Below are 12,062 nucleotides of genomic sequence, written 5' to 3'. Positions count from 1 at the left end.
CAGATTCTTGCTATCATTTTCTAGAATGCACTCGATTAATAAAAGCTACAATCTGATTGGTTCCTGTGGGCAACACCTCAATTTTTACTTTTTAGACATTTTATTAAATCTATACCCAGGTATTTCTGGAGCAGGGAACAAGAAAACATAATTAACACACAACAAACGGAAAACTCATAAGAATAAAGCCGATTAAGTGGGGAAATATCCCCATCTAGTGGTGGAAATGTATTAATAAATGTAACACATTCCTAGATGTTTGTCAGCTTGCTTAGTGGGAATAATTAAAGTAGAAGATATGCTACAACATATATTATATGGGATGCTTTTCTTGTCCCCTCACAATATGACAGAAAAATGTCATGTATAGAAATAGTTAGTGGCAGCAGTAGGACAAATTTTGGGGGTGCATGATCACCCACAGTCAGGGCTGGATTAAGGGAATGGAGGCCCCTGGGCTAAGGGGCCTCCAATCCCCCGTGAGGCCCCCCCCGTGATCGGAGCTGATTGCGCCCCCCCCCCCGTGATCGGAGCTGCCCGCGCGCCCCCCCTCCGGCACTTACCTCCTTCTCCGGCGCGCTGTGCTCTCTTTACTGAGAAGATCTCGTGAGAGTGAGACTCACGAGATCTCCTCAGTAAGGAGACTACAGCGCGCCGGAGAAAGACTGCAGGGAAAGTGCTCAGCAGCACTGATCGCGCCGGGGGCGCCCCCGCCCCCGACCAATCAATACTGCTGCTGAGCACTTTCAAGGGCCCCCTGGATGCCATAGGCCCCTGGGCTGTAGCCCAGTTAGCCCTATGGTTAATCCGGCCCTGCCCACAGTCATAGCTGAATTAAGGCTTTGGGGGGCCCGGGGCACTGAGGACAGTGTGCCCCCTATTATCTAAAATCAAGGGCATAGTGTCATCATTTACAAGAAAGAAAAACTATTTTATTACTACCGTCATATCTATCTTGTTCTCCTTCCATGCCTGTCTCATTGCAGCCCCCTCTGTGTTGCTTTCATTGCAGCCCCCCATGTCTCTCCTATTGCAGCCCCCTCCAGGCCTCTCCCATTGCAGCCCCCTCCAGGTCTCTCCCATAGCAGCCCTCTCTGTGTCTATACCAATGAAGCAACCACCGTGTCTCTCTCATTGGCCCTTTTGTGACTCTATTATTGATGCCCTGACTCTATAGCATAGCTGTAGTAAATTCTCACCCTTGCCACTACCCCTCCCCCATAGGTCTCATTGCAGCTCCCCCATAGGTCTCATTGCAGCTCCCCTCCTCCCCTATAGGTCTCATTGCAGCCCCCCTCCTCTCCCATAGGTCTCATAACAGCCTCCCTCCTCCCCCATAGGTCTCACTGCAGCCCCCTTCTCCCCATAGATTTAATTGCAACCCCCCATCCTCTCCCATAGATCTCATTGCCGCCTCCCTCCTCCCCCAAAGGCAAGGGTAGGGCTGGCAAATTTTAGCCCGGGGGAAAGACTCAACTGAGCAGCCTAATAAGAACATTTTAAAGGAAAGAAATACAGGTGGCCCAGTGACCCAGCCCAAGATATCCCACTATAGGACCGGGCTGGGGGACAGATGCTCCCCTGCCACCCAGCCCAGCCTGCCCCTGCCCATAGGTCTCATTGCAGTCCCCCTCTCCTCCTCCCCATTGGTCTCATTGCAGACCCACTCCTCCCCAATAGATCTCATTGCAGCCCCCCCTCCTCCCCCATAGGTTTCATTGCAACCCCCATCTTCCCCATCACTTGTCGCTTACCTTTAGTAGTGACCTCCGGCACTGCTCTGCAGCTCCACTGTGTGCTCCTTGCTGCTCAGACAGAAAGTGATTACACCCAATCTCTAAACACTGCACTGTGGGGCTGCCGGAAACAGTTATTAGTCTCATAAATTTTTAAACGCATGAGGCTAATCTGTCGGAGCACTCCAAGGAGTCTGTACAGAAAATTAGCCTCATGTATTTAAAAATGCATGAGACTAATAACTGTCTATGGCAGCGAGATTTAGGCGCCGGGGAGAGAGGGGCCCAGGGCATGTGCCCCCAGTGTCCCCCTTAATCCGGCTCTGCCCACAGCAGTAAAAGAGTTGGCTCCTATGAGCAGCAACACAAAATGCAGGTTAAGACCATAAGTCCTATATTGCTTAAAATAGATAATTTGAAGACATTTTCTGTCTTGAAAGATTCTTTTTCCTTGTTCATTGCATTATATATTCCCCCCCCAATACATTTTATTAGAGATTTGAGAACATAAAAGAAAAGCATATAAAAGCATGAGACAACAACACATTTAAATGATTTAACAAAATAGGAAACCCTATAAAAGAAAACTAAGGATACCCAAAAGCATACAGAAAAAATGCTCATAAGAACAAATATCCAACAAGTAGATAGACACAAGCTTAGATTTGCCATTTAACCTCGCATTGACCAGGACTCATTTGCAGCTTAATGACCTGACACATTTTAGCATGTTGGTTAAATTAGAGAAACTTTTTAATTATTAGGGCATTTATGTAAATTTTTGTAATTTTCTGTGACATACAGTACATATATACTTGTGTTTATTTTTTAGGATTATATAAACTAATTTAAACACCGTATACTAATAAAATACAATTTGCAAATTTACAAATGTATTATTCTACTCATTATTTTCATGCAATTAGTGTGCATCCAAAAATATATTCTAAAATGTTTTCCCTACTTCTGATTATTTTGATGCCTAGAATGTACAATTTAGGAAAAACTATAGACTCTTAGGGGCCTGATTTATTAAGGAAAGTAAGGCAAAAAGATTTCTCCTACACAAAACCCAAAACCATGTTACAATGCAAGGGATGCAAATTAGTTTATTATTTTGCACATAAGTTAAACACTGGCTGCTTTTTCATGTAGCACACACATACTTGATAGCTTTATTTTTACACTGAAATTTAAGTTGATCTAGGACATGCCCTACCCCAATTATAATTCTGTTCCCACATTTTAAATTTACCTCTCCCTCCAATGCTACATGGTTTTGCCAAGTTACAAAGTTACTCATTTTTTCTCTTCATTTCCTTAATAAATCAGGCCATAGCAGTGTATCACTGTCATATTTCCCAGTACTAGAGCTGTAAATACAATGTTTTTTTATTCATCACTGATGAAGCATTATTCATATGTTGTTACTGAAACAATTTTGCTGAAATTATATTGATAGGATATAGTTATCTATTGTATCCTGCAGATGGTGCTATTGCTTTTAATGTAAAGAAATTGCTTGATCAGCTGACAAGCAACCATTGAGTCTCCATGGTTTGACAAAAAGCCATTGAGTCTCCAGCTGTTTTCTGTATATCTAACTAGTGTTATTCGAGTTAAAAATGTGCTTGTCTCCCACAGTATAAATAAATAATGTGGTACAATTCCATCCCACTCAAAATTTTGTAGCCAATAATTAAAATAACTTTTGCTCAGTGAATACATTAAAAATGATGTGTCACAAATGAAAATACTACAAATTTCAGATGGGCCATTCAGCTTATATGTTTTCAACCAGTTTGTATCCTAGATACTGCCATTCAGCCATTGATGAACAATAGTTAATTAGGAAAATATAATAGAAACAGAATATTCACAATTCCTTAATTTATTTGCATAGCCAATAAATGTGTTTATTGCAATAATATAAACTACTACATGTCAGGCAAGGCTAAAACATAATACATGTGTAGTTGCACAGGTGGATAAAAAAGGAAAGCTAAAAACACAGGTAAAGCACATTTAAAAAATAGGCAATTATCTTTTTGCTGTATCTTGTTTGAAATAATAATACACAGTATCATATATATTTGTATTTATTCATAGCAGGATTCGGGATTCAGTGCTACCTTCTTCATTATCGTCTTTCCATTGTGTGTGAAGGAAAGTTCATTTGTGTAGCACTTGTTTCTGTCGTAAGTGTAGCAAACGTCATCAGATTTACTGCAACTGCTCTGAGAGACCAGAACTGGCTCACCCCCAATATCGATTTCCACAGGATCACATTTTTTGCAACTTGAACAAAAACAGAGATATATCAGTTATTCTCAGGGAATATTATTAATTTTTGTATTAATAATGCAGCTCATGGGGCTGCAGTTATGTGCTCCATCGTAAACTAAGCTAAACAAATCCTGCCCCCAAATCATTGTGGTTAATAGGGTACAAAGTGTGGCAAATTGAACATATTTCACATTCCAAGCAATATAAATAGTTACACTTAGAGATGCTTCAATATTCTAATCAGTTGGAATTTGGCCTCTAACTTGTTTGAACATATTTAAACCGATTCACCTTGCTTGAATTTAGCTATTTTTTAGAATTTATCATAACTTTAGAGTCGATTTGCTGAATGGGTTGGAAAACCCCTTGAAAATAATTTGAGCATCATTAGTTGCAATAAAACCAGGGGGTATGATTACTAAGCGGCGGGTCCAAGAAACCGCTGATTCTTGCCACTTTGCAGTCATTTAATTAAAAAGACATTTTGATTAAAGACAAAACCTGAACGGCCTTGTCTTTAATAAAATTGCCATTTTAAAAAATGACTGCCAAGAGTCGAGAATCGGCGATTTGTGGGAACAGCCACTTAGTAATTATACCCCCCAGGGCTGACTTCTCAGCTTGGCATAAAGATCACTGGATACTTGATTGCATACCAGAAGTCTCACTGGTTTGAATGTAGAATGGCATTTGGACCATTACACTTTCTCTTACTTACTCCCATAAGTCTCTTTCTGTGTTCTTAACATTTATGCATTTACAATTAATTTTATAAATATGTACATTGTATTTTGCTATATTTATATATTTTTGTACAGCAGTTTTATTGCTATATTTGTACATTTACATATTGAATCACGTGTATGAAAAATGGGGATATCTGTTAACCTTACTAACAAGTTCAATATCTCTTCAAAATTGAATAAACTTTCATTCCAGCTCTATCTGTCTGTAGTAAAAGCCAGCTACAGTACACAGGCCTCTGATACTTCTATGGAGGTGAGGAACCAAGTGGTCCCAGTACAAAGTCTTGTGTTCACTAAGGCTCCAGGACCGTAACTAGGGCTGTGCCCAGGGTGCAACGCTGAAAGGGGGTGCAGTTTATGAATATTTTAGGTTCATTTGGTTAAAATTGATGGCTAGGGGGGCAGCATTTTCTTTCTCAGCCCAGGGTTTATAATTTTAAGTTACAGCTCTGTAAGACCCTAATCCATTATACCAAAAAAGAATTGCACAAAAATATAGTTTAATTGAATAAAACACTATCCAAACCTTTGTTTAATATACAATTAAAACTTACAGATCTGACAGCTTGTAGACAAAATTGGTTCTCAGTGGTGAAGTAGGATCTGAAATGTTCATTCTGCTTCTGGTTGGTATTCTTAGGAGAAACAAAATACAATGTTTTTATTAAAAAAAATAATGAAAATATGCATGGAAATTAGATACAATGACAGCTATGGGATAGAAGTAAGGGTGTTTCATTCCCACTATAATACATTCCACCAATTTTGCACAAAGGTTAGAAGTGAAAATCAGGGCTAAATCATGACAATTATTTAATATCTTCATTATAGTGGTCTGTAATTTCAGTTTTCTATCAAAACACCGCAATCAAAAAATATCACTCTCAGGTCTTGTAAATATGATAAAAATTCAAATTACTTTTTGATTAAACCATCAATATATGGATTAATAAAACCACGTTGAATTTGTTTATATTATGCGGTAGCATAAGTTTACAACCTCATGATGGAAATAGGTGAACATATGATAAATGCTCCCAAGGATTATTCAGCTAAATTTTAAAATATGGCTTCAGTACATACCGGCTGAATATTTATATATTTGACCATACTACATTAGGGTTTTTTTTACTCCTTTTATACCTGTCTCAATGAGTGTTCTGTAATATTCCACCTAGGAGAATTGCACTGGATATGGGCACTTCTTGCCCGTGTTATTTTTTTATCTGTTGACCACAGTTGATGTTCTTTGCAAGGCGCCTTGGATTTGCATCATTGCCTCTGAATATCAACCATTGACGGGAAGGGCATGCTTTTGCTTGTAGAACAAGAGCTATGTTTTTTTGTCTCCAAAATATGTTAAACTTTGAACAATTTTATTACAACATTTGGATTCCCATGCAAATAAACATAATTGATGGATACAGAATTGTTCATTTAATCTCTTGCTCCCCTAACTCATATGGATAAATGTGGTCAGTGGCTTCATGGTGTGAGAATACGTGGTAATTATCCTTGATATAAGCAACACAGGCCCTAAGCTATTAAGACTAATGATAAGCATGTACATAAGAATAGAATCAACAGCAGGTTTTTTTATTATCGTTAAATTGTTTTTACTCCTGTGTTAACACTCACGTTATGTCAATATTTCTTTCCAAAATCTCTTCACCCTCGTCCGTAGTCACAAATCTAGAGGTCACCTTGATACACTTGCACTTGTTGTCCACCAAAACATATTCCTGGCCATTGTAATACTGACCTGCAAATACATCATTAGTTTACTTTTGAACAAGAATACATGAGAAACAGAAAATTTTATTGACATAGTGCTGGAAAATCAGTATTACTTAATAAGTACCATATTATCATTTTTTCAATCATTTTTAACACACAATCCTAGCAAAAACATCCCAGCTGATCTACCACTCACACACCCTTCCCGTGTGACACAAGAGTTGGAAACTTGTCATGTGATTACCTGGTAAACAAGCTCATTGCATGGCACTGGGAAAGAAGTGCCAGGTACATGCTATAAACTTATTAGAAGCAACTGGCACTGCTACTGGTCAGAGTCAGGGGCATAACTACCAACATAACAGCCCAGCTATGCATATCCAGAGTGATAGAAGATCAGCGCAATAAGTAATTTTTTATGGGGGTGGGTCGGGGTGCAGACATTGTAGTATGGAGGGCCCACGGGGCAGCACGGTGGCTAAATGGTTAGCACTTCTGCCTCACAGTGCTGGGGTCATGAGTTGGGTGTTTGCGTGGGTTTCCTCCGGGTGCTTCGGTTTCCTCCCACACACCAAAAAGCATACTAGTTGGTTATTTGGCTGCTATCAAAATTGACCCTAGTCTCTCTCTCTGTCTATCTGTCTGTCTGTGTGTGTGTGTATGTTAGGGAATTTAGACTGTAAGATTCAATGGGGCAGGGACTGATGTGAATGAGTTCTCTGCATAGCGCTGCAGAATCAGTGGCGCTATATAAATAAATGATCATGATGATGATGATGATGATGCTATGGTGTCCTGTGGTTGCAAATTATGCCCCTGGTTACAGCTATAAGGTTGTGCTTTTTGTAGTACTCTCCAGCCAACTAGAGTTTCTGCCTTAGTGCAGAATTGAGAATAAGCATTTTGCTTCTCAATTTGTAAACAAGCTGTTAATATACACTGAATTCAGATGCAGGGAGAGGTAGGACCAGTGGGTATGTATAAAAGAAAACTGGTACATTTCTTATAGTGGAACTAAATACAAAATTGAAAACAATTTAAATCGCCATGTAAAATGCATTTTTTTCAGACATGAGAAAGTGCCTCTGTTTCTACAATCTCAGAATTTTCTCACCAGCCTGCCCCTCACCACCTTACTTCACTGACATCATGACACATTACCAAAACTTGATGCACAGGGATTTTAAAATCTCATTGTGTTGACAAAATTAATCAGCGGCATAATGCAGAAAACGTTTTAAACCTGATTATAGGTTTCATATGTTTCACAGGAGACAGCTGCAAATGTCTTTTAAAAAAGCTCCTTTGGTGCAAATATATGAAAAAAAACTTTTTAAATCAGCACATGATATTCTTAAAAGCCTCTTTATTCACTATAATGACAGAAATAAGAATCTAGAATAAATGTCAAGAATATTTAATTTTACTCACTTTACGGAAAAAGTAATTCCGGTTATCAGCTTTTAATTTTATGGGTAGAAGAAATGGCGAAATTTTTGAACTTGAAATTCAAAGGGGGAAATTGAATTTCCCCCTTTGGTAATTATCATATGTAGACATGTGATGATATATGTGAGAGATAGTGACAATTTGCAGATTGGGAGGAAGTGTAAGCTAAATATAGTTATATGAAAATACATTTAACAAAGTATCTTCAGGAACTCTATCTGCTGAAGTATAGTAATCTATCTATCTATCCATCTATCAATATAAATATATATATATATATATATATATATATATATATATATATATATACATATATATATATATATATATATATATATATGTATATATACACATGTATATATATATATATATATATAAATATATATATATATATATATATATATATGTAGATATATAGATATATATAGATATAGTTATAGATGTAAGGCATTAAGGCATTCAAGCTTGTAATACCACTATCATTTTTAAGGACCAATTTCATACATAGCATATTTGTTCAGTCATGCATGCAAGGTTTCTCTTACAGAAACAGATTTGGAAGCACTATTTAAAAAACCTTTGCAGAACAACATGCTTCTGACAAGGAAAACCAATAACGTTTAGATACAGAGTACAAGATCTTACATGTAGGAATACAATTGCTGTGTAATATTGCATTAACATGCTTATTAGAAAGGTGCTCAAAAAAGAGAAGCACATGTTACAGATGGATGAACACAGCAGAATTATTCACTTAATTTAGCTGGTTTCGTTTCTGTGCATTTTATGTCACCAGGAAATTCATAGGAACTTGAATCTGCACAATGCCTAAAAATAATTTGTAGTCTACTCCATATGTCAAAATCCATATCATATCTATATTGATTTCTATTTCATTGAAGTGAAAGGCTGTAGACATTTTGCGTTGTGTTCCACACACTGTGCACTAATATTTGCTCAATTTGTATATACTGCTTATTAATAGATGCATTTACATCAAACATGCTTTAAAACTACTTCAGACTTTGCTAATCACTTATTTTTCCTATCACTATTAAAATAAATATTTGGTATTAGTAGATTAAGGATGCTTTATACAATAAGACTCTAAAATATTAATCTGGAATATAACTCTTTCACAATATATGTGCTCAGTTAAATAAGTCTATGTATTTTCATCATGCATGTTTCTGAAGAATATTGCATTAATCTCAGTTCTTTTTTTCTTACACTTTTTCATACAAGTTATACTTTCTGAATTGTTTGTATATCTATCTATCTATCTATCTATCTATCTATCTATCTATCTATCTATCCAGATAGATAGATAGATAGATAGATAGATAGATAGATAGATAGATAGATAGATAGATAGATAGATAGAAACAATTCAGAAAGTATAACTTGTATGAAAAAGTGTAAGCAAAAAAGAACTATTACAAGTTTGAATGCTTTAAAGCTCCTTTGAGATTAGTTTTATACTAGCGTCATCCTTAGCGTTGCTTCACCCAGTTATGAAGTAATTGTGCATATTCCCACTTCACCAACCTGTTACATATACAGCAAACAACAGCAACACTGCTGCTGGTAATAAACTGTGCTTGTCCATTCTTCCTCTCCTCCTTCTTATGAAGATGTCCAGGTGAGACTGGACTCCTATAAGAAGGGGGGTGGGGTGCACATTCTGAAACTGATTGTCACTTAAAATAGCATCCTGGTTGCTTTCAGTACTGAAAACAGTTGTTATGTTCTTGGTTTGTAATAAAAAAATGTTAAAGGAACAGTCATTTCTTAGTAAAATTGTTACACGGGTAGTAGAATTCTTATTGTAAAACATGAAGTACATGGCAGCATGACATTAAAAGAAAAATCCCCTCTTACATTGTTTCTTGTCTTATAATTTATGGGATAAGTAGGTTTTCAATAGATAGATAGATATATAGATAGATAGATAGATAGATTTTTCCTTCTCTATTTATAACTTTTTTATTACTGGCCTGAGCAAAGTGTAGTTTAAAAATACAATTTAAGAACATAGAAAATCATTTTATTTTAGATTTGTTGGTTTTTTTAGACTTTATTTTATCTAAGAGGCTGTTAATTTTTTTTAAAAAGACAACTTAGGGCAAAAATTACCTTTTAATGGACAATTTTGTTCCAAATTCCACAACATTTCTTTTCAGCGTGTCTTGCAACTTGTTTTGCAGAGAGGGCCTGATTCAATAAGGAACATAAATGCAGATATATGTCATATTTTGGATAAAATTATTCTATGTATGTTCAGAAACTGAATGCCAGTGAACGAAAGTGCATCCAATTAATCTTTGAACGCAAAGGACACGTCAGACTGCCTATGATTTTAAGAGTGGAACGAGGTGGGAAGGCGTCTATGCACATAGTCAATGTACAGTAGAGATGCTCGGGCTCGGTTTTCTGAAAACAGAGCCCACCTGAACTTAGGGGATCTTAGTAGGCTCGTGAGCTGGTACTTTCGCACGTCCTCGGATCTGAGCCAAAACGACATTGTTGCGTTGTCAGATCTCACGGATTTTGGATTCCATAAGTACCTCCTTCCCCAGGAGATCCAGCGCCATTGCTCCCACAGAAACAGGGGTAGCAGTGTTCTTATCACTCTCCATTCTCCAGTGACATTGCTCAGTGACATTGCTCACACAGAAAAAGAAGGAATAACAGTGTTCTTGTCCCTTGACAAAAATTGACTGGAAATTACTGGAAATTAATGTTATTGAGGTTAATAATAATGTAGGAACAAAAAAAAGAGCCAAATTATGTGAATTTAGAAAAAAAATAGGGATTCAAAACCAAAACCAAAACACAAGAGGGCGGTTTTACCAAAACCAAAACACAAAGCTAATCCAGATCCAAAACCAAAACCAAAACCAAGGGGTCAGTGAACATCTCTAATGTACAGTAAGGTCAGGCCAAGTTTGAGTGCACAAACATCCGTCCGTTGCAGGCTCTGGACATATGTATGTGACTTTCTGCCTTATCACTTGCACCAACTACAGGTGTAAGTGCTGAGTGATAGTGATGATGGTCAGGTGAACATACCAGAACAAGTGTTTGCAATCAAAAGCAACTGTAAAAATGCATTTTATGTAAAGTAGGTATTAATAACATTCTGATAAATGTATTGTATTTGGGACTACTGAAATATCAACTTTTCCACCCCTGGTCTCAATATAATTGACAGGGGTTCCTAAGACTCCTGTTTATTATACATAAAAGGTAAAAAAAAATAATCACACTCACGCAATATAATGAACAAATGTGATTAAAGCCAGGAGTCCCTGTCACTCCCCTTACCCGATATCTAATCACAAGCATTAGTTCACAGCGGCCATTTGTGATTGGGTGATGATGAAGGAAGTTCAACTTTTTATGGATATTTTTCAGGTTTGGGTGTTTTGTACATCTTTCTACAATGGATCAAGAAAGAAGAATCAAATTGTATTCTATATTTAATGAATTAGTGAACAAGGGTTTGGTATGTCTTTTATTAAATTAAAGTTTATTTGAAAATTGTTCATGAGTGATTTTTTTACTCTTTTCGTATAATCTGTATAATGGGCAGTTTTTCATGACGCCACAGCCCATACATGCTGCCTCCATAATATACGCACCAACCCTGTGCTGACCAGACTCAAAGTCAATTTAAAGTACTATACATGTACATTACACTCCCATATCAGACTAGTTTCTCTCATAAATGCTGCTATATTAAAGGATAATTGTTAAGCTAAAGTGCAAGTTCCATTTTGATTTAGCTTATTTCACAATGATTCATATAAAAATTTGAGAGGCTTTTGGAAAGCTGTCTTAAGCCGTTTAACTCAGACAACCACAATGAAACAAACATTTACAGACAAACAACACAGGGAGCTCTGTGAAATCTAGTTTCTGACAGATTATTTGCATATTTAGTTTCTGTCAAGTTTCTATATGATGGTGCATTCTGACATTGATTAATGTACATTTCTCCATATTACCTTCAATATGACAATTTCACAAACAATCACAAAGTCACATTTATGTGAATCGATTCCTACACATATTAAACCATATTGCTTTTATGAAAAGCATACAT

The 12,062-nt window shown here is 36.9% G+C and overlaps 1 protein-coding gene across 1 annotated transcript; it reads right to left on the bottom strand.

The window, feature by feature from the left end:
* Positions 1–3,611: 3,611 nt before the first annotated feature.
* On the bottom strand, positions 3,612–9,607 carry JCHAIN (joining chain of multimeric IgA and IgM). Its single transcript, XM_075202590.1, has 4 exons — positions 9,503–9,607; positions 6,407–6,530; positions 5,323–5,403; positions 3,612–4,034 (listed from the first exon to the last, which is right to left on the bottom strand). Exons 1-4 carry the CDS (start codon positions 9,561–9,563, stop codon positions 3,836–3,838), a joined length of 465 nt encoding a protein of 154 aa, XP_075058691.1. The 5' UTR covers positions 9,564–9,607; the 3' UTR covers positions 3,612–3,835.
* Positions 9,608–12,062: the final 2,455 nt, after the last annotated feature.

Source organism: Mixophyes fleayi, chromosome 1, assembly GCF_038048845.1.
Source record: "Mixophyes fleayi isolate aMixFle1 chromosome 1, aMixFle1.hap1, whole genome shotgun sequence".
NCBI classification, from domain to species: domain Eukaryota; kingdom Metazoa; phylum Chordata; class Amphibia; order Anura; family Limnodynastidae; genus Mixophyes; species Mixophyes fleayi.
This window is presented reverse-complemented; position numbering and strand designations above follow the sequence as displayed.

What these genes read in the sequence shown, in the direction of transcription:
- JCHAIN (XM_075202590.1), bottom strand. Translation starts at nt 9,563, where the DNA reads ATGGACAAGCACAGTTTATTACCAGCAGCAGTGTTGCTGTTGTTTGCT. An exon ending in GTTTGCTGTATATGTAACAG is followed by an intron (nt 6,531 to 9,502) that starts GTTGGTGAAGTG and finishes ATGTATTTGCAG; the next exon opens with GTCAGTATTACAATGGCCAG. An exon ending in GTCTACAAGCTGTCAGATCT is followed by an intron (nt 4,035 to 5,322) that starts GTAAGTTTTAAT and finishes TTTTTGTTCAAG; the next exon opens with TTGCAAAAAATGTGATCCTG.